At 39.2% G+C, this 22680-nt stretch overlaps 1 protein-coding gene across 2 annotated transcripts in view; it reads left to right on the top strand.

The window, feature by feature from the left end:
- The window catches only part of ARHGEF26 (Rho guanine nucleotide exchange factor 26), a 137493-nt gene that overhangs the window by 56064 nt on the left and 58749 nt on the right, over positions 1-22680 (top strand). For both annotated transcript variants that reach the window (XM_002759476.6, XM_017965740.4), the window contains 2 exons: positions 15725-15877; positions 19275-19404. In XM_002759476.6, the coding sequence (XP_002759522.3) occupies positions 15725-15877; positions 19275-19404 (283 nt within the window). The remainder of the gene's footprint in view (positions 1-15724; positions 15878-19274; positions 19405-22680) is intronic.

Here is a 22680-nt window from a genome sequence, read left to right as displayed (position 1 = left end):
AAAGTTCTATAAACCATAATGGTTAGATCTTTGACCTCTGTTCCTACACCTGCAGCTAGTCCTAAATCACAGTGTTTAAGCCTGACTTGGGCTGCACATGTAACTCAGTGTGGAAGCTGCATATTGAAGACGATTTCCACTGTTGGAGAGGGAGGGCAGGCATTATGGTAATTATTTTTACCTTTTCATATGTTCATTAACTTTCCAAGGAAATGAAATACTTCCCTCTTCTTTTTCTACTGTTAAACTTCAAGCTAATATTAAAAGAGAAAAGAAAGTGCCAGGAATTAATGTACCACAACCTGGAGATTTGTAAAAGAAAAACCTTTAAAATTGTATTTTCAAAAATCTTGAGTCCTTTTAACATTCCTGTAGATAATTTGGTAAAGATAAACCATATATAATTCTTAATGAAACTAATTGCCTCAGGTTTGTATCTCCTGGGAAATACTAATTTACAAATTAGAACCTACAAATGATTTTTGTTTTGTTTCAAAGACCACTTCCCAGGGAACAATTCTCAATAACTGAAGGAGGGTGGTATAGTTCCCCCTTCAAAGGAAAGTATTGACACTGTGTCTTTTGTTTTGTTTTAAAGAAGCCAGATGGTATTTATTTTGCATAGCTATAATAAGTTCTAAGAAAAGCACTTGGAAATGGTACTGATGTTTAATGGAAAGATGTATAAACCCACTTGGAAACTACAAAGCATTATGCAAGGTATAGTTAAGCTATTGGATATAATGACAGGTAAGCATTCTGTGCTGGCTTTGTTATCAGCACAGGTGCCAAGGCATTTTGGGGCTCTGACGTTTTATAGAAACCAGAGTAGCTGCTGACAACTCAGTCATGTGACCCTGGCAGGGCCAGGATCCCACAGGCCGCTATCCAGTGGTGCTTACCTTCTGTTCCTCAGGAGTATCTTTCTCCATTCCCTTTAAACTAGAGACTATCACCCTGTGAAAGGATCACAGTGCGGCCTTCCCGAGTAAATGACAGATGGGCAGTTTCTTTAGTGTTTTTCACATACCTGCACCGGACTGGGAGCCAGCTCTGCTTTTGTGGCAGAAAGTGAGGATGGAGAGAATGTTTGGGAGCCGCTCTTTGGTAGGGAAATGACAAAATGTCAGTGTATATGTATATGGGCCAAAGTTAAGATTAACTTTTTTTGGTAGTTTTCACTACAGCTATTAAGAGGCAATTAAAAAAAAAAAACACAGGTAACACTAGAAAATGGCAAAGTCCCTGAAGGTGTATAAGTGAGTACTTCTTTACGAATCAGCTGCTCTGTGTCCTGGTGAGTGACATAGTCCTGGTGATTAGTGTCAACATTCTTAGCAAGCAATGAAAGAAGATTTCACAATGACTCTGCTTCACAGGATGCTGGTGGGTCCAGGCATTTAGGCTGGCTGAGAGGCATGACGTGGTTGAGAGGTGGTTGGGAAGAACCAAGATGAAGTGTGCCTCTGTGTGCTTTACTTAGAGGGTGTTGTATGGTTCGAAGCCAGTAGTTAGAAATTCGGGTTGAAAAGCTGGGTCTGGTGTTTCAGAGAAAAATGGTAATGAGGCCAGAGACATTTTTAGAAGCAGATTTTGGTAGATTCTTTTTACCTTTTTAAAAAAGTATATGTATGTTTTTTTAATAGGATGAGGTTTTCCTATATTGCCCAGGCTAGTCACGAACTTCTGGGCTCAAATAATCTTCTCACTTCAGCATCCTGAGTAGCTAAAATTATAGGCATACACATCTGTGCCTGGCTTGGTAGGTTCTTTAAAAGGAGACTGATGCAAGAATAAAAGGGAGAAGAGTAAATACCATAAAAAGCCCATTGCAGAAGATGTGTGCTTCAGAGCCAGGGTAGAGTAATAAGACAAGTAAGGAGTGCCTGTATAAAACAGAACAACACTGGTGAAATGTGACTATTTATGGTTTATAAATTACTGGCTGGCAGTAAGAAATGTAGATTTAAGAATATATATACTATAGAAATTTCTCTAAAGAAATAACGTGTTTTATCATTCTGTTAGCTGGGTGTGGTGGTACACGTCTGTAGTCCCAGCTACTCGGAAGGCTGAGGCAGGGGAATCGCTTGAACCCAGGATGCGGAGGTTGTGGTGAGATGAGAACATGCCACTGTACTCCAGCCTGGTGACAGAGAGAGACTCTGTTTCAAAAAATAAAAAAAAGAACATATTTTATAATTCTAAACTTACTGTTATTAAACAAAGTTAGAGGCTGCCAGCACTTTGGTTAAGGTCAAATGCTAGGTAAGATTTTGGGATATGAAACATTTGACCGTTATGGACTAAATTAACATGCATCGGACCTCTCCAAAACCCTCGTAAGAGGGTATAAAATCAAACTTTTCTAAGCTTCCTGTAAGTGAAACCATCATTTCCTCTTACTAGGGTATCTTGCATGGCGATTAAGCAGAAGGATAGCGTTTATGATGTGTTAAAGGTTGTGCAGGACTGGCTTTAGTGTGGACATAACTGTCTCTCATTCCCTGGTGTGACTAGGGTGGGGATATTCTGGCTAAATTCCCTGTCACTGACCCTACAGAGATGCTTTACATTCCCCATCTCTCAGCCATTTGGATCTATAGAGTGGTTTCAGATTGCGTTCCAGGCCTGGAATTCCCTGAAGGCACTTTAGGGTCTGCCAATTTGGGTGTCAGGGAAGCCAAAGCAACTGGGCTCTGGGCCTCCTGACCCCACTACAAGCAGAACAGCTCTCTTTTCTTGTGGAAGTCTTGGGACTTTTCATAAGATTCCCTTGAAAAGGGATGAAACATGCAAAATCTGCTATCTGGGGAAGCAGGAAAAGAGAACGCTCTATATGTGAACAGAACTAGCTGATGCCAGCCCTGGCCCTCCATCCATTTCTCTAACTGCTGTACTTCTTATTAAAAGAGCTTTATTGAGATTTCAATTCATCTGCCATACAGTTAACCCATTTAAATAGTATAATTCAGTGATTTTTAGTATAGCCACAGAGCGTGCAACCATCACCACAATTTTAGGATTTTATCACCTCAAAAAGAAAAGCCCTGCCCATTAGCACTGACTCCCTATGTCCCCCGACACTTCCCCAGCTCTAGACTGCCACCAGTCTACTTTCTGTTTCTATGGATTTCACTGTTCTGGATATTTCATATTAATAGAAAATATAAAATATGGTCTTTTATGACTGCTTTCTTTCACCTAGCATAAGGTTTTCAAAGTTTATCCATATCGTAAGGAGTAAGTAATTTCTTTTTGTTGCTGAATAATATGTTGTGTGGACATATTATATTTTATTTATCCATTCATTAATTGATGGATATTGAGTTCTCTTTTTTAAATTATACTGCTATGAACATTTATGTTCAAATTTTTGTGTTTTAGATTTTTATTTTTCTTGGGTATATACTTAGGAGTGGAATTGAAGGATCATATGGAAACTCTATGTTTAACATTTTGAGGAACTGCCAGCCTCTTCTCTTAAGTGAATGATATGTGTAGACTTGAAGCAGGCCTCCTTACCACAGTTTGTACCTCAGTTTGGCCTTTTCCAGCCCTACCTCCTGTCCTTCACCTTGCTTCCTCCAGGGTTACTTTTCTAATCACTCCAGTGATTGTGATTCTGTTACTTCAAAATGAATGGAAACTACCTAATATGCCATTTCGAGTTCTGCACTGTCTAGGCCCAGGCTATGTTTCTAATTTCATTTAATAGTAATTTCTAAGTTCTTGTGTAGATGTTTTGTTATACAAGCATTAGATATTTCATTATACAAGTCAGTGATTATTAAACTTCTTTTTGTTATGGACCCCTTTGAAAATTTTTCAGTAGGCATACGTTTCTTGCTTTCTCAAAAAAAAAAAAAAAAAAAAAGCATGTATAATTGTGCTGACACGACAAACCTGGCATGCAAGTTCAGAGAGTTTATGATTACTCTGACATCATTAGCAAACCATGAAGTTCACCACCCCATTGCCGGGGCACAATCTGAGTATTCTGTTTTTGTTCATACTACTCTCTCACCCCTCTCCCTTTTCTCCTGCTTTCTTCCTTCCTGCCGATTGCCTAATGAGAAACTTTCTTGCTTCTTAGAGTGTCTTTCAGAGAACCTGGGAAGGAAAGTGGTTTGGCTCCTTTTTCCACCATTGCTGCTCCACAGTTGTTTATGCAGGCCTGCAGCAGGGTCCTGAGGGAATTGAACAGAGAGGGCTAGCCTCTCTGAGAACTAGATGGTGAGTGCAGTGAAGACAGAAACTCTTGTTGGAATTGTCTTGAGCTGTGTGTTTTGTGTATCTAGAATAGAGCCTGGCACATAGTAGGGATTCACTAAGTAGTCACTGAAAGAATGGGTAGGAAGGGGAACTGGATCTGGAACCATCAGCTTTCTGGAATGGAAGAAGCTCTATAGTAGGGCCCATGACTAATGAGGGACAGATATGTAGATACTGGATGTTGGTTATTAGAAATGGAACAAGAGGTTAGAAGAGAATTTCTACAACAGATTAAGAGGATGTATTAGTTGTCTATTGATGCTGTAACAAATTACCACAAACTTAGTGGTTTAAAACACAACAAATTTATTCTTTTGCAATTCTGAAGGTGGGAAATCTGAAATCAGTTTCACTGGGCTAAAGTCACGGAGTCACTAGGCTGTTTCTGGTGACTCTAGGGGAGAATCTGTTTTCTTGCTTTTTCCAACTTCTAGAAGTTATTTTTATATCTTGGCTTATGACTTTCTTCTGTCTTCAGAGCCTACTATGTACTATCTTCTCTCTGACTTCTACTTTTCTTCCGACTCTTTTCCTCCTGCCCCCCTCTTATAAGGACCTCTGTGATTACTTTCAGCCCACCTGGATAATCCAGGATGATTTTCCCATCTCAGTATCATTACCACATCTGTAAAATCACCTTTACCATGTAAGATAACATATTCACAGAACATGGACATTTTTGAGATGATGGACGTAAATAATGGACATGTACATGCCCACACTAAATTTAGCCTGCCACAGAGGGCTCTAAAAATAAACATGGCACCCTTTGTGTTTTTGCCAAGTGTGCCTGTGCCTTGCTCAGGGCTTCTTAATTACAACATTACTTCTTTCTCACAGTGATTATGCCAAGGCCAAGAACAGTGTTTGCATGTAAGGAAATGTTCCACCACTTCTCAGTTACTTGTGAGAAGTTGTGAGAACCGTTAGTTGTCCCTGGTTCATTTCTCTCCCACGTGTAACACAGTGACTGGGGAGGTACCAACACAGAGGACTTAAAAATGTCTGTGCTGCATCCTCCTTTAATTTTGTCCTTGATAAATACCTACTAAATTTTAAAAGTTGATGAGAAAGTGTTTACCTGTGATTCTGAGCAGATCTGGTGTATGGCAGGATTGTTATACCTGCCCACCAGACTTAATAGAAATACAGTATAGGAATGAGGCTTGCTGTCCTTGAACTGAATGAATTAGAATATGAAGAAAGCCTGCTGGCATTATTTAAAAGACCTGAAAATTCTATGAATTCATATAGAAGGGAAAGGCATTTTATTGCACTTTGAATGACAATTAATGTTAATGAGCCTGTACCATGTGCCAAACCATGATCTAAGCAGTTAACATGTTTTAGTTCATTTAGTCAGCATGAGAACCTAATGAGATGATGCCATCATATTCCCATTTTGCAAATAAGGAAATAGAGGCATGATGTGGGGACATAAAATTGCCTAAGGGTGCATGGCTAATAAAAGAGGGAGCCAGGATTTGAGCCCAGGTGGTTTGGCTCCAGAGCTTGCACTTGTAACCAATACCCTGCTAACATTTTCCAAAGTGGTGATGTGCATAGTACATAATTAGCCTTGGGTGCTGCAGTATGTATAGTGTGGCAGTCTGTGAAATGGACTTTATCTGGAAGTGTATTCACTTATAGATATTATTATAGAGTTTACTCATGAGGTAACAGATCCCATCTCACCAATAACAAAAGAAAAGGAAAACACAAAGGTTGGGAAAAAGAGAAGGTGGAAAGCCTGGTCTTTGGTGTTGAGGAGGTGATTTGGAAACTTCATAAGCACCCGTTCCTTCTTTTCATTCTTTTATTCTCACTATCTTTGATTTATAAGACCTTTTCTTCCTGGCATGCTTCCTTTTTCTCTTGGTTGCCAGTGGTCTTTCTTGGGCTGATTGCTGTCTATAGCAGGACTGGAGGTTGACCCTGTCTTCTCCACTTGTTTGTTTGTTTTGTTTTAATAAATGAATAAATGGAAATTTATCATTTCCAAATCTACTTAAAATCAGGGCAAGGACTTGTTTACCCCATACATCTTATTATTCTGATGCTTGCTAATCCATTATAATAATATTTAAAAAGAAAAGATTTTAAAGACTTCGATTAAAGTTGAAGGGGAGGGTTGTGTGAAAGGGGTAAACTGGAGTCAGCTGCTTCATAAGCTGGAGCAGGATTGGAAAATATCAGAGAGGAAATGAAATTCTATTTTCCTCGTGTAGACAAGCATCATTTTTCTTAGGATATTATGGCTTAGGAAATCGACCTCTAGAGTTTTTCGGAATTCTGTTTCCTGTTTTGTTTTTTTTTTTTTTTTTTTGATGAAACTGATGAAAGCCATAGAAAGCATGTCTTTTTTTCAGGAAGACAGTTTTTTTGAGTGGGGTGGGGTGGGGTGGGGGTACATGTTTAATAAGACAAGAGATACAAGGATTTGGGGCTCACTTTAAAGGTTATGTTTACCATTGGCTGAATTTGGATTTGAAATATCATGGACATTCCCTAAAAAGGAATTGAAAATAGTGCCCAAAGAGAAATGTGTTCTTTCCTGTACTGATTTTTATCCCAGAATGACCAGTCCACAATAGGAAAGGGGGCATCAGCATGCAAAGGCTTTCCAAGCAGCAACTAAGAATCCATATTCTCCCAGTTTGTTTATAATTTATTATTTATACTCCAACTGCATCCATAAAAAGCTGAAGGAAACTTACAATAAAATACATATACTCAGTGAGGCTAAGTGGGACACAGAAAACAAGGCAGGGGTGAAGAGAGCAAGCATGTCTAACCACTTCTGGTAGAGTTACTATGAGTGAGAATTAAACAACAATACCCTTCTAGGCAGCGAAAATGAAAAGGTCAGTCACATAACCGGTTTTATAGCAATTGTATCCTAAAAAGAAATGTTCCTTAGAAGTCAGAAACCTTTCCTAGGGTTTGAGGTTTCAAGAATTTTTGCCAGGCAATGGATTAGCAAAACTATTCTTGAAGATACAATCTCTGCATTGAGGATGTTGTGTAAGGAGTGTAAACTCCCACGTGTGGTATTTGCCAGCCTGATTCTGACAGCTGGGGGAAGCTGGCCTCTCCGCGGAGCTCACCTCATCAGAAGTGTTAATTTAATGTGGTTGTTAAATCATGCCTGGTAGATACTTGCTTCGTATTTTTTTTTCTCATTGTTCTCCTTGGAAGAAGGCACTTTAATGGTGGGGGCAAGGAGGGAATAATAGGTACTTAGTATTGATTCGTTCAACACATCTATTGGGTGTTTACTCTTTGTTAGGCACTGGAGATCCCAGGGTGAACAGGCATACTTGTCTGTGTCTTCATGGTCATATATAATATTAGAGGGCAGTTTTTATTAGATGGAAATTAATAGTAAATTGAAAAATTCTCCATCATAACCCAGAGCATCTCAGGCCCATGCATTCACAGACTCTTTTCTAAGAACGTTTTGATAGGAGTGCTGGCATGTTTTCTGTCATTCATTATCCCTATTTCTGAGGAGTGTTATCCTCATGTCTGGGAGAAATTAAAATGTGGATGAATGCATTTGAATAGCACTGAAACAAACGGATCAAGTACTCAGGTTACCATGGGAACAAGTTCCTTTTTCTCCACATTAATTCTATGAAGCAAGTTCAGATGATAAATATGTGAAATTGTCATTTTTAGGCAAAAACTCAGTCTTAATGGTATTGAAATTTCAAGGTCTTTTTTATACTGTTTTCCCATATTTGTATGGTCCTGTATATATTCCTTCTAGCAAATACATTATCAGTGAGAGGAAGGACTTAGTAAGTTGGAGCCTTAACTGATAGGGAAGTGTTGAAGGACACTTGGTTTTGTAGTCTCTCTTTGCCTCTCCCTCCCCTGGCTTCCACTCCCCCTCCTTTGGGATTTGCCAGGTGCCTTGAACTGAAGGTGCCTGTGCAGAGCTGGATTTAAACCTAAGCAGGCTCTGTGTTGTGTGGTATTAAGGCTAAGAAAACCCTTTGATTCAAAGTCCTGAAATACCTGAGCTTTTGTCTTTTACCTCAGTCTCTTCTGCCATATATCCTGGCTGATCTTAAAGGTTTTAACAGGATGATAGGAATTGTCTAACAAAAATTATTCTAGAGATTTTAAGGATCAAATAGTAGCTATCAGAATGGGAATTAGAGCTACCAGAACATTTTTATTTAGAATTTTTTTTCCCTCACATCTCAAACCACTTTTAATTTCTTATCCTCTTATTATCAATCCAGAGATAAAATTTTAGAAGAAAGGATAAAATAGAATGTGAGAAGACATATAGTCAACTGGAAAGGAAATCTCTTGAGACCTTTACCAGATCAGGGTGTAGGTAGGATATTTTCTGATTGAGCAGCAACTGTCCTATAGTTTAGTGGAATTAACAGATTCCCTATCACTGTTAGTCTGGTGAAGGAGTCATAATTGAGCTTCATCTTCTTCAGCATTGATTTTGATTTATTGTTAATGGCTGCCTGGAGTGCAAACTCTGCGTGTAGGCAGAGTGCCAGACAGTTACTGATGCCTGCCATGGGTTAGTGATGGTGTGCTTGCTATGCTTTTACTCCCTCTGATCCAGTATATCAAAAGAAACTGATATTGATCTTCAATGTCAATGTGACCACCAAAAAAAGTCCAAATAAAGAAGCCCCAGATCTCACTTACCGGCGGCAGAATATAAATTCATCTCGGTAGAGTACAGAATGTTCTGTATTAGGAAAGTATTTCCAGCAGCACATACTTTGCTGCCACTTATCTGGAATATTTCTTTGTTTAGTGAAGATATTTTATTAAGTAACAGCAACTTAGACATGTGAAACCTGCCTGGAATGTTACAAATCTCCAGCCTAAGTGAATATGACCCTCTCTGGTGGGATACTGCAGCCATTTAGACTGACAGCTCATTTAAATGAGGGAGACGTCTAGGAATGATTTGAGTTTGCTTTAGGCAGATGGATATTAATGAAGAAAAAGTACCTTGAAAAGATGCCATTCTTAGGAGGGCACAGGACAGCGGCGTTGATTATAACCAGACCTCCTTTTTTTCTGTGTTTCCAGAGCTAGAGCGCTGAATGTTGAGCTTGTTAGCCTCTCTGGTATCCTCCTAAGTAGGATAAAGGAGGGTCTGGTCTGACAGTTTTTTTCAGAAAATGCAGCTGGCATTGAACAAATTCATACTGGACTGGGTCTCACTTCAGTAATCTTAGTTGAAGAATTGTAAAGGCTTGTGCTGAGAGTTCGTGTCTTCATTGGTGGCCCTTCCTGTACATACAGTTCTGGGAAGCCAACTTGTGGTCAATTAAATATATGTTGACTTATCAGTGAGAAAAGCAAGGTAGAGACTGACCCAATTTGTGGATATTACTTTCCTAGCAAAATAGCAATGGAACAAAATTCTTCTACATGTTTCAGCTTTATAATTTTCTATTTAAAACAATAAATTTGATTTATTTCTATATTCACTTATTAAATATTTGACTGTCTCCTATATTCCAGGTATTATGGCCAGGTCTGAGCTGTATGTGTGTGTATGTATACATGTATGTTTAGTAGTGAACACAACAGACATGGCCCCATCCTCTAGACCTTGCTAAGAGAGACAAAAGTAAACAAAAATTACAAAAGAATTCATTGCCATCATAGCAGGTAATGCTGAAGAAAAAGCATGGGGTTTATGAAGTCATAGAACAAGACAGCTTAACCTATCCTGGTAGGGTCAGGGAAAGCTTCCTAGAGGAGATGAAGTTTAATCTGATACATGAAGGATAAGTGGGGTTCATGAGGCAAAAAGGGCATCGAGCAAGAATAGGAGGGTCAAAATGAATAACCTCCAGAGAGCTTCACAGGGTACCCATAAGCCAATATTTGATCACACTCTGTCAGCCAGGATCAGAGCACATTGCTGTCTGCGGTTCTCCTGATTATCTTTCTTGGAGGCTGCACCTAATATGGTTGCTGACCCTTCTGTTGTCTGTACATCTTGTCATGGCATAAATCTTACTGTGAATGTCTACACTTCGTTGATTTGTGTAATTTATTTACTGAGGCATTCAACATTAGTCTTGGAAAATGACCTTTTTCTTTTCAATTCCAGCTGTTACTCTTCTTGCTGGATGTCTTGGTTGAGAGTTGGCCAGTAGCAACAGGTGGGCAAGATCAGCTCACTGCTGAGAGCTGAGGCAGCAGGTGTGTTGGGTCAAGCACAGGGTCTGGCTCTGGTTTCAAACTGAGTTGTGACATAAGCACTCTTTGCCTTGGTTTTCTTATCTGTAAAAATGGGTATAATGACCATCTCATAAAGCAGGCTTGAGGATTAAATGAAATGTGACAGTGTATGGGAAACACACAGCCATGGGCCTGGCACTATGAATAGCAGTCATATTTATCAAGTGTTTGCTACTTGACATCCACCAGTCTGTTGCTCTGTGCTAGACACATGAGAGAAGATTTTGTTGGTTGACTGATTAAAACAGGGTTTTTTTTTTTTGTCTGTATTAAATGAGTTTTAATCTCCTTTATGAATTGGTGAGCTCTACTGTACAGTCTTTTTGAGAGCTATCAGGAATGCTCATATTTGACATGCCAATTACATTACCAGTTGTCCTTTGAGAAGGCTGTCAGTAATGGTATAAGGAGCATTGACATATCACATCTATAGCTCTTTTCCTACCTACTACACAAAGGCGAAAGTGAACCTAACAAAAGTACATGCGCTGAGTGTATCAGAAGTGGCTACCCTGCTGTTGGTTTTTTTTTCCTCAAAAATTCACTGCCACATTTAAGATCATCGCGTAATAAAGCAACCACAAAAAGCCTAAAGAATATACAATCCCTGCAGTTTTTAAAAACATTAGAAGAAAAGTTACCAGACCATAAGCAAGCTCCATATCAGGCTCTTTTTTCAAACATAGGTTTAGTTGAATCATCCTGAACCTCTTGGGATGTTGACCTTTTATCTTTGGTAGGACCATTACCTGCACAGTTGAGAAGCTCACCTGGGTAGACTACAATCATTTAAAGCACTCATTTGAAGTATGGGTGTGATTTTGCTGGTGATGGTGAGTTAACAGTCAAACAGGGCTAACTCATGTTTCTGGTAAGGAGGATGTTTCTAGCCAGCTTTTCCTGGTCCATAGAAGGTTTCTCTTTAGTGGTGAGATTGGAAAAGTTTTAGGGGAAGAAAAAAGATAAAGGTTGTGTAACATGATTGATATAAAACGTGAACATCTTAGTAATACTACAAAGAGGAAATAATGAAAGTATTATCCTAGAAAAAAATTCATAAAACTGAAATATGTATTTCCATTAAAAAGTTGTCCTCTTAGTAACCCAAATTATTACATTCAAATTTCATCCAGGGAACCAGAATGCTTTTACTTTTACTTCAGATTTGATTTGATTCACCACCATTCTTGGTTCCTGAAATCATTCCTCATTTTTTAGTAATATTTTCTTGGTCTTTTTATAGCTACCTTACTTAGTAAAGTATGCAAATTTCCCAAAATAACCAATATATCATTTAACATAGAAAGCTTTAAATTCTGTCTCAATTATGTCAATGTAAAAATAAAAGATGGGTGGTTTGGTTTATATTGAAGTGAATAGCATAAACAGATATTTAATTGGTACCTTATTTTTAATATTGTACTTTGGCAAACCTTTTACAGTGATAAATGAAATTTTCCTTTTCATTGAGAAAAGCCAAGTTACTGTTGTTTTTGGTTACAAAGTTGCATTCCTTCAGGCTGGTAACTGTAAGTAAAGACAAGAAATTGTAAGAGATATTTGCCTCAAAGATAGTTATACCCTAGAATTATATGATAATGGCCTTATGAATAGTTTCTTCTTATTTCAATTTTCTTTGAACAATTTTCTTTACATTTGCATTACAAAACAGTTGGAATTAAATGACAAATATTCCACATTTATATGAAAACCAGCTAGAAATCAAGTAGTCTTAGCTATATAGTACCTAGAATTCCAGTTCCTCTGAAATGTCACAGATGTGTATTTTTAGCTGTCCATTACACATGTCTAAGACAAAATTAAATGGTGCTCTCCCTGCTGTTTCTCCCTCTTCCTAAATCTCTGTCTTTGTTAAAGGTTTAAGAACACACTTTATTGCCAGGTGGAAACCTTGACCAGAAATGTCAGCATCTTCCTTGACTTCACATCTAATGACTTTCTTGAATCTATTAATTTTCTCTCCAGATTGTTTACCTACTCTATGTCCTCTCTTGATTTCCCACTGCCAGGCTTTATTGTCAGCTTGCCCATATTAGCCACCTAACCAGCCTGCTTGTCATCTCTCCCTCCCTACTAGAAATCCATCCTTGCTCTGCTCCAGTTTTCTCAGATTGAGTGATTTATTGGCTTCCACATCTCCAGCGGTTTCTTACTGTCTTCAGATTAATCCCAAACTTCCCAGCACGCAGTATAACCTTTGCAATGGAGTTCAAACCTGCTCTGCAGTCTTCTCCTTATGCCCTTGTTCCTTCTGGAGTCTATAGCTCAGCTCTACTGAACTTCCCAGTTTCCCCAAACAGACCCACGTTGCTTCCTCTGCCTGCTGTGCTTCGTTCCCCTGCTCCTGTCATGTCATCCTTGGCACTGATGATCCAGCTTACACATTTCCTCACCTGTGTTGACCACAAAAGTGGTCACTCTGCCTTCTGAAGAGGACTCTTCATTTTTATCACCACTTTCTGATACCAAATGTGTGAGGTTTTTTTCTTTATACCAACCCAATATTCAACTCTCAAGACACCAATTGTGTGTCCTACAATTCCAGTCCTAAAATTTCAATTCTGACATTAACCACCCTGAGTTCGCATCAGAATCCATAACTTTAAGGTTTCAGTCCCGCAAGACTGCCTTCATTTAAGATGGCAGATGCAAGTATTGGGTCTCCAGGTAACCCACACTTCTCTCCTACTTGGCTACAAAGTTGCAGTGGGGGGGCGGGTTCCCCTCTTTCAGGCCCTGATAATTTGCTAAAATGGCTCACAGAACTCAGGAAGGTACTCTACGATTTCTGGTTTATTATATAGGCTACAACTCAAGAACAGCCAAATACAAGGACTGTTACAGGACAAGGCTGGAGTGCATGCAGGTACTGCAGACCTCCTCATCCCTCTCAAGGGCCTGTTACCCTCCCAGCACCTCAAGGTGTTTATCATGTCTCCCAACCCCATCAGTTAAGGGTTACTGTGGAGGTTTCATTATATAGACTTGATTGATTAAATCATTGTTCCTTGGCAATTGAACTCAAACTCTTCTCTTCTGACTGGAGGTGGCCAGGCATGACTGAAAGTTCTAACCCTCCAGTCTTGCCTTGGTCTTTCTGGTGACCAGAGCCGTGCTGTAGCCAGGGATCCCCAGCTACCAGTCATCTCATTGGCATACAAAAGACAATCCTATCACTCTAGAGATTCCAGGCATTTCAGGAGCTGTGTTCCAAGAACCAGGGATGAAGAACAAATGCTTATTTATTTTTATTATACCTCACCTCTTTATAGATCTGTATTGTAATTGGCTGCATGCCTCCCATCACACCACTGTGAGTGTTGGGAGGGAAGGGATCATTTCTTAACTAAATTTTGTTTAGTGAACTAACCTCTCCTTTACATATAATTCAGCTTTTTGTGTTTTGGTTCAGGTATTATGCTACTATTTCTCTATACACACACACACACACACACACACACACACACACACACACATCTATACACACACATATACCCACACTGCCACACCCACATACTCTGCCACACCCACACACATATTATTATTGGCACAGTGTGATTAAAATTCCACTGATAGATATATACCCAGAGACTTGAAAACAGACACGCAAACAGATATTTGTATGCAGATGTTCATAGCAGCATTATTTCAGGTAGCCAAAAAGTGGAAACTACCCAAGTCTCCATCAGCAAATGAATGGATGAATAATGGCTATCTATATGACATATGTAATTATGTATATCATATGTATGTGCATAGATATATACACTTGTATCTGTATACCTGTTTAGGTGACCCTAAATTGCTATCTATTTGTACACTAAATCTGGTAACCCTGGCCGGGTGTGGTGGTTCACGTCTGTAATCCCAACACTTTGGGAGGCCAAGGCAGGCAGATAACTTGAGGTAAGGAACTTGAGACTAACCTGGCCAATCTGGTGAAACCCCATCTCTGCTAAAAAAATACAAAAATTAGCCAGGCATGGTGGTACATGCCTGTAATCCCCGCTACTCAGGAGGCTGAGGCAGGAGAATTGCCTAACTCTAGGAGGCAGAGGTTGCCTTGACCTGAGATCATGCAACTGTACTCTAGCCTGGGTGACAGAGTGAGGCTCTTTTGGAAAGAAGGAAAGAAAAAAAGAGAGAGAGAAGAGAGGAGAGAGAGAGAGAAAGAGAAGAGAGAGAGAAAGAAGGAAAGAAGGAGAGGGGAGGGAGGAAGGGAAGGAAAGAAGGGAAAGGGAAGCGGGGAAGGGAAGGGAGACTCTACCTTGCAATCTGAGTAAATTAGGGAGAAATTTAAATACCAAGCATATTATTATATTTAAAATAATGTGATTGTTTTTATTTTGAGAGAAAAAAACATAGCATTAGATTTGTCTCAGAATTTTTTTTTTTTTTTTTTTTTTTGAGATGGAGTCTCATTCTTTTGCCAGGCTGGAGTGCAGTGGCACCATCTTGGCTCTCTACAACCTTCACCTCCTGGATTCAAGTGATTCTCCTGCCTCAGCCTCCCAAATAGCCAGGACTACAAGCACATGTCACCAGGCCAGCTAATTTTTGTATTTTTAGTGGACATAGGGTTTCACCATGTTGGCCAGGATGGTCTTGATCTCTTGACCTTGTGATCCGCCCACCTGGGCCTCCCAAAGTGCTGGGATTACAGGCATTAGCCACCGTACCCGGCCTCAGACTTATTTTTTAGCCATTTATTTAGTTGTTTTGCTCATATACTTTTCAATATTGTAAAATATGTAAGCATGAACTTACTCCCCTCCCCATATTTAAATAATTCTTGAAAAATAGTGAAATATGTTTAGTCTAAAGTACCTGAATGCAAAGAAATGCCTCGGATTATCAATGTTTGAAGTCAAACACTCAAAGCAATAAATTGGGTTTTTTTGGTTTTGTCTTGTCTTGAACACCTGGCCTCAAGTGATCTTCCTGCCTCAGCCTCCCAAAGTTCTAGGATATAGGTGTGAGCCACAAAGCCCAGCCTCAAGGTGTGTTAATATGGTAGATTCAAACTTAGATAAAATTTTTATAGTTTTTAAACATATTTTTTAGTTGGTATTCTGCACTGTTGAATTTTCAAACCTCATGTAATAGCATTACATGAGGATTATCTGTTATCTCTGTTAGAGTGTATGAAAGAAACATAAATGTTTTCCCCCCTTTTGTTTTTCAGGTTCTTTATAGAGTTGGAAGCAAGACATCAGAATAATATCTTCATCGATGATATAAGTGACATTGTGGAAAAACACACAGCATCCACATTTGACCCATATGTGAAATACTGCACGAATGAAGTCTACCAACAACGAACACTACAGAAATTGTTGTAAGCAATGTTGAATGCTACAGTTTCAATAGTCTAACCTAGTTTTAATTAGGCTACATTGACAAATTAATTGATCTCTTGAATTATATTTAGAAACGCCTCCTGATAGGCTATTTCCCAGAAGAGAAATGTTTAAGAGCATGACTTTTAGAGTGAGGGTGTTTAAGTAGAAAGATCTAGTGTGTAGAGAATTTTCTCTCTTTTTTTTTTTTGAGACAGAGTTTCACTCTTGTTTACTAGGCTGGAGTGCAATGGCGTGATCTCGGCTCACCGCAACCTCCGCCTCCTGGGTTCAGGCAGTTCTCCTGCCTCAGCCTCCTGAGTAGCTGGGATTACAGGCACGCACCACCATGCCCAGCTAATTTTTTGTATTTTTAGTAGAGATGGGGTTTCACCATGTTGACCAGGATGGTCTTGATTTCTTGACCTCGTGATCCACCCGCCTTGGCCTCCCAAAGTGCTGGGATTACAGGCATGAGCCACCGCGCCCTGCCGAATTTTCTCTTTTAAAATGATAGTTTGTTATTGATGTTGTCCTTGTTTATTGTTTCTTTGTTTGTTTTTAATTGCTGCAAGTCACAGAGGTGGTCCTCACTCCAAACCCACAGTCTTCTAAGCTTTTAACTGGCAAAAAATGGTTTTCCTGAGACCTAGAGTGGATTCTTGAGTAGATTGAGCTAGAAGCTAAGATTCAGGGTTTTCTCTACTATTCTAATCTCTCTCCATTCAATTGACAATGATAATAAATTTTTTTTATAAAAATTGCTGATTATCCTCCCCGCCCCCACTGCCGGGTTGTTAGAGTTGAGGAGAAGGAAGTTCTGAAGGAAAGCAATAGAAAAAAAAAATGTTCTTGAAGATTTCAGCTGTGCAGGAAAAGACTCAAACATTAGATTTCCCACCACATCTTTTCTTTTTGTCCTTTTTAGATTACTGAGAGTTTTGATGTGATTCATATGTCCTCTGTGTCCTTAAGAGAGTCAGCAATTGTTCAGTAATGCCTATATGTCTTTCAAAGGGTCCTGTTTATCACAAGTATCTGTTACAGCACAGTTGTGCACTGCTGTAAACCCAGTTTGGGAGCTTAATGGCTGTTATCGTTCTCACCCCCTCCTGTGAGGTGTGGCATTTATGACCATAGCATGAAGCTTTAGTCAACTTCTGTGCAAATATGTGAAGCCTCTGTGGAGGAGAAGGGGTTGAGGGTGACTAACTTATGGCTGCTCGTAGAAATAGTCAAAGCCTCCAAGCTGGTAAGAGGGGCTGATGATGGCCCCCTTTCTCCTCCACATCTTCACGACATTTTCATATAGCCAGGGTGGAAAACACACAGCTGCCAAGCCCAAATGAGATTTTTAGTATAAAGCAGGGTTTGTTCGCAGAATTGACATTTTGGACTGGATAAGTCTTTGTGGTGGGCTGTCCTATGCATTGTAGAATGCTTAAGGGCATCCCTGGCTTCTATCTGCCAGATGCCAAAAATGTCTCCAGACATTGCAACAGGTCCCCTGAGGGTAAAACCACACCCATCACTTCCCCTCTCCACAGAGGTTGCTCTGTAACTGTTAGAGAATGCAAATTCATATCTGAAAACAAAGTCTTGAATTAGAGATAAATTTGGGTTTCATTTTGTTTTGCAGGAGTTAAAAAAGATCAGTAGGTACTGCTGTACATCATGTGACTCTCAAAGGTTCTTATCTTAATGATTGTAATGATATCATCTGCACTTTCACATGGGAATTAGTAGTTGGGTTTTCAGGGCCTATGTTGCAGTTGATGTGAATCTGAGGTTAGAACAGTGCCTTTCAATTCTAGCTGCATGTAAGAAATGCCTTGGGGCCTGGAAATAAGCAAATATACAGTGCCCAGAGTCTGTCCCAGACTATTTAATCAGAAGCTTTGGAAGGTGAGGGAGGGGACTGGGACCTGAGTGATTTAAATATGCAACTAGTTTAGAGTTTGTTTTTGTTTTGTTGTCTTAACTTTCTAAAAATCTCAAAGCTTTCAGCAAAAGGAAACTTAAAACTTCTCAACTTGAGAAAGTGGAAATGAAATGTTTCTGTATAATTTCTTTTTATTTGCTATTCTGGCATTCTCCCCCTCCTGCTTTTAGTAGCAGCCTTGAACCAAATTATTTAATTTTCAAAATAACATTTAAAAAAATATGACTGCTATTGCCACTATCCTGCTTCCTCCTCCCCTCATGGGAGTATCATATCCATCTACCTCCTACCCTCCTTGCCTTGGAAAGTGGCAGTGGAACTCTCCAGAGCTTCTCACAGGATGAAGTGAGAATAGAGTGAAAAGTGAGGGGACAAGAGTATCAAATTTAACATTAGAAAACTTAGGTTTGAGGTCGGGTGCGGTGGCTTACGCCTGTAATCCCAGCACTTTGGTAGGCCAAGGTGGGTGGATCACTTGGGGCCAAGAGTTCAAGACTAGTCTGGCCAACATGACAAAAACCTCGTCTCTTCTAAAAATACAAAAATTAGCTGAGCATTGTGGTGCACATCTGTAATCCCAGCTGCTGGTGAGCCTGAGGCAGAGAATTGCTTGAACCTGGGAGGCAGAGGCTGCAGTGAGCTGAGATCGCACCACTGCACTCCAGCCTAGGTGGCAGCGAGACTCCAACTCAAAAAAGAAAAGAAAACCTGGGTTTGACTTCTGTCTTTACCAGTTACTAAGTCATACTTACTCGGTGGGCTAGGCACCTTTCTATGTTCCTTTCTCTTACTGGAATCCCTATCTGGTCTTCCTTAAAAGTTATGTTGGTGGTTCCACATGAAAGAATATATGTCACAGTATCTCGCCAGGTTTCATTAAAATGTTACAGCAGCATTAATACTTTTCTTACATTAACAGGAGAAAAAGAGGAATATTTCGATATGTCAAAAAGTTTCTGTCTCAGGAAGAGGATCTTTGTGGCCTAAAGCCTCTGAAGTCTAATCTAAGTGATAATTTCTTATATCATTGTCTAGGGCTGGAATAGTGGCTTTAAACATTATTTATGATCTTATTAATGAAATGTGTTTATAGATGATCAGATATAAGGCCTAGTTTGTATACTGATTTATGACCCATATGCTCACCATTATGATGCCATGGCTTCTTCATTTGCTTACCTTCCACTTCTGTAAGTTTCTAACTCATACATGTTTTGCCTTATTGTTACTACTGTTAAGTGAAATCCACGTCTTATTATATTCAGCCTTGAATATAAAAGGCAGACAAGCCATTTGTATTTGCCTGTGTAATTATGTGTGTAGGATGTTTTCATATATTTTTAAATAGTTGATGCTATATGTATTTATCACAGTATTTTGTAGTACATTTTTATTTGCTCCTTAATTTGAGGAGGAAATATTTTGAAGTTTCTCTTTTCTTTGTTTTCCCTCAGAGCTACCAATCCATCCTTTAAGGAAGTATTGTCAAGGATTGAGTCCCATGAAGACTGTAGGAACTTACCCATGATCTCTTTTCTCATTCTCCCCATGCAGAGGGTGACCCGCCTTCCCCTGCTGATGGATGTAAGACATGACGGTGGCTTTTTCCTCTGTGGATAGCTGTGCTTCTATAAATCTGATTAAGAAAATTATTATTATTCCACTTAAATTGATGCATATATAAAGGTCTAAAAATCCCCCAATCAAGTGAGAAGGTGGTGTTTGTTTGGAGTCTGACCTGTATCTGATAGCTCTGGAAATTATCTTTCATTTAGGCTTCCAGGGTCATTCTAAAGAAATTGGATCTCATCACCCACTGACTCAACTTTTTTGAAATAGGAAGAGTTGTGGCTTTTTTAAGTCAAGAGGCCTAGATTCCAGTTCTAGCTAAGCCATTAGGCATGTGACCTTGAGCAACTCAGTTTCTTTGGGCCTAAGCTTCCTCAGACTGATCATTGAGATCCCTGCATCTGTAATATTCCAAGGTACTCTGGGTCTTCCACTTAATACAGGAGTGAGAGTTTCTTCACCATGACAAAGCATAGTATTGCTTATATTATGCATTGTGCAAAGTGAGTGGGGAAAGCCCAGCATCCTTCTTGTGTTAGCAGTATTCATGAAGAAAGCAAGTGTTTAACTTTGAATAATGATAAGACATGACTGGGGCAAGTGAGTAGCCTGCTTAGTAGTACGTGCAGCTGCAAAGACAGGTAGGCCATGGGCAGGAGGCCCTGCCACTGGCTGCACTGGAGCTGCTGAGGCAGCAAAAGAGAAAAGCGGGGTGGCTCGACAGAGGTCACATTCCAGCAGTGGACCACAGAGCGTCTTTTTGATCCAGTTAGAAAATATTTTGTTACAATCCTACTTTAAAATGGGATCACAATGTTGATATAAGATCAACTTTTTACATACCTGATTTTTACTAATCAAAACAGAGTAAAATATATATTAAAAATTATGGTTATAGTTACAGAGTAAATTTCACATTCTTTATCCCACTGTGAATTCTAAAATATATTCATTTAAAATTCTGAAATTTTGAAATGTGTAAAAGTGTGGGATCGTGAGCATTTAGTTGACTGCTGCAGTTTTGGAGAGGTTTTGTCAGATATTTCAGAACTCACAGCACCTTGTGCTCCTCAAGTTCCCCTTGATCTACTGCCTTCACACCTTCTCCACCCATCACCTGTAATTCAGGAACATCCCTCCTGTGTGCATAGTGGGAAGCTTGCAGTTTTGAATATTTCACTTTCTAATTTTTTTGAGATCTGTATTTATCATGTCTAATGATAGAATGCAGCTGAGTTATCCAAATCAAATTTTGGCTTAAGAAGGAATCTTGGTCCATATAAAGAAATATTATTTCAGACGTTAGTGACCTCACAAGAAGTGAGTTCCTTGTAAATATAATGCTTATTGTAACGTTAGACTTTTGAATTTCCAGGTTGTCTTTTTCTTCTTCTGGAAATGCATTTTATTCCTCTTTGAGAATTAAAAAAACAAAAATAAATAAAATGCATTTTAAACATGTTTTCCAGATTTTGTATATACTGTGATCTTCAAGCCTTTTATAGCCTCTTTAGTTTTGAGAAAATTACTTGTATAGAATGGGACTCCATAATCTAACACATTATATTATACAGTGTTGGAGATTCATGCCATGATTGCGCAGTAGGCTTTAAACTTTTTTTGAGCCACAGACCCCTTTGAGATTCTGAGTAAAACTATATAACTTTTCTTCCCAGAGAATGTGTGTGTGCACAAAATGTTACATGAAATGTCAATATATGGACTCCAGCTAAGGATGCCTTCTCTCAGGGCTGTAAACTGGTATTTTCATGCTGCTTTCATACCCATTAGTGGGTCATAAAACTGACTTTTGAATTATGGGCATACATACATTGCTCATAAAGTAGTTAAACGTTGTTTCACAAAATCCTGGTTCATTTATGTGTGTCTGTGTGCTTCTTGCAGTGTAAAAGTATTCTTACAGTGGGTCATAGTCAAAAAATATAAGAACCTCCACAGATGGTACACTCTGTGTTTCTCACATAGCACATAGTTAAAAATCTACATGCCTGACTTTCAGATATCTTGGCCTGGTCCTTCTCTACGTTTAAGGGTCCAGGACCCAGTGATTTGCTAATAGCCAACTACTTTCTACCTCTGCCTGATTGCTATTGCCTTAATCTGTTTCTCGTGTGTGGAAATCTGGCCATTTAGGCAGAATATAAATGTACTTAAAATGATGTCTCTCCAATTTTACCTCATTGGAAATTCGGTTAAGCTTGTTAATTGAAATAAATACTTTCAACAATTAAGTGGTTCCCTAGGCTTTGAATGTGTGTGTATAGCTTTAAAGTTATACGTAATCAAATTTACTGTGAATTGACCCGGTTTGAACATGATTTTACTATCACAAATGAAATTTCTCAGTATAAATATATCAACCAAAAACCTAACAGGCTTTTTTTCCCTTGCTGATTTTGTTTTTGTTGTTGTTATTTTTTCTTTGAGACTCTGTTGTCCAGGAGTGCAGTGGTGCAATCTTGGATCCCTGCAGCTTCCACCCCCCAGGCTCAAGTGACCCTCCCACCTTAGCCTCCTGAGTTGCTGGGACCACAGGTGCACACCACCATTCCTGGCTAATTTTTTGGGGAGTCTTTCCATGTGGCCGTGGCTGGTCTCGAACTCCTGGACTCGAGTAGTCTGCCCACCTTGGCCTCCCAAAATCCTGGGATTACAGACGTCATGAACAACTGTGCCCAGCTGTTCTTTTTATTCATAATGTATCCTCTATAAATATAATTGCCTCTAATAATAGTGATTATAATGTTGATAATTAAAATAACTCTTATGTATTGAGGGCTTCCATGTTGCCCTGGCTGGTCTGAGTCTTTCCATGTTGTCCTGGCTGGTCTTGAACTCCTGGACTCAAGCAGTCTGCCCACCTTGGCCTCCCAAAGTCCTGGGATTACAGACGTCGTGTGTTCTTTTTATTCCTAATGTATCCTCTATAAATATAATTACCTCTAATAATAATGATTATAATGGTGATAATTAAAGAAACTCTTATGTATTGAGGGCATACTCTATGCCAGGCACTCATAAAGAACTTTACATAAATTATCATTAATGCTTCCAACAACCTTGTGATATATTTGGCATCACCCCAGTTTTACAAATGAGGAAAGAGAGGCTTATAAAGACAGAGTTGGTGACTTGCCCAAGGTTGGATAATTAGTAAGGGGCAGACCTGAGATTTGAAACCAGGTTTGCCCATCTCTGAATTCTGTCTTCTTAACCATTCCCTGGATGGACTTGGATCCTGTGTTTAAAGATTATTTCCTGGTTTCTAAA

This window comes from Callithrix jacchus, chromosome 17 (genome assembly GCF_049354715.1).
Source record: "Callithrix jacchus isolate 240 chromosome 17, calJac240_pri, whole genome shotgun sequence".
NCBI classification, from domain to species: domain Eukaryota; kingdom Metazoa; phylum Chordata; class Mammalia; order Primates; family Cebidae; genus Callithrix; species Callithrix jacchus.
The sequence above is the reverse complement of the archived record's forward strand: the minus strand, read 5'-3'. Positions and strand labels throughout refer to the sequence as shown.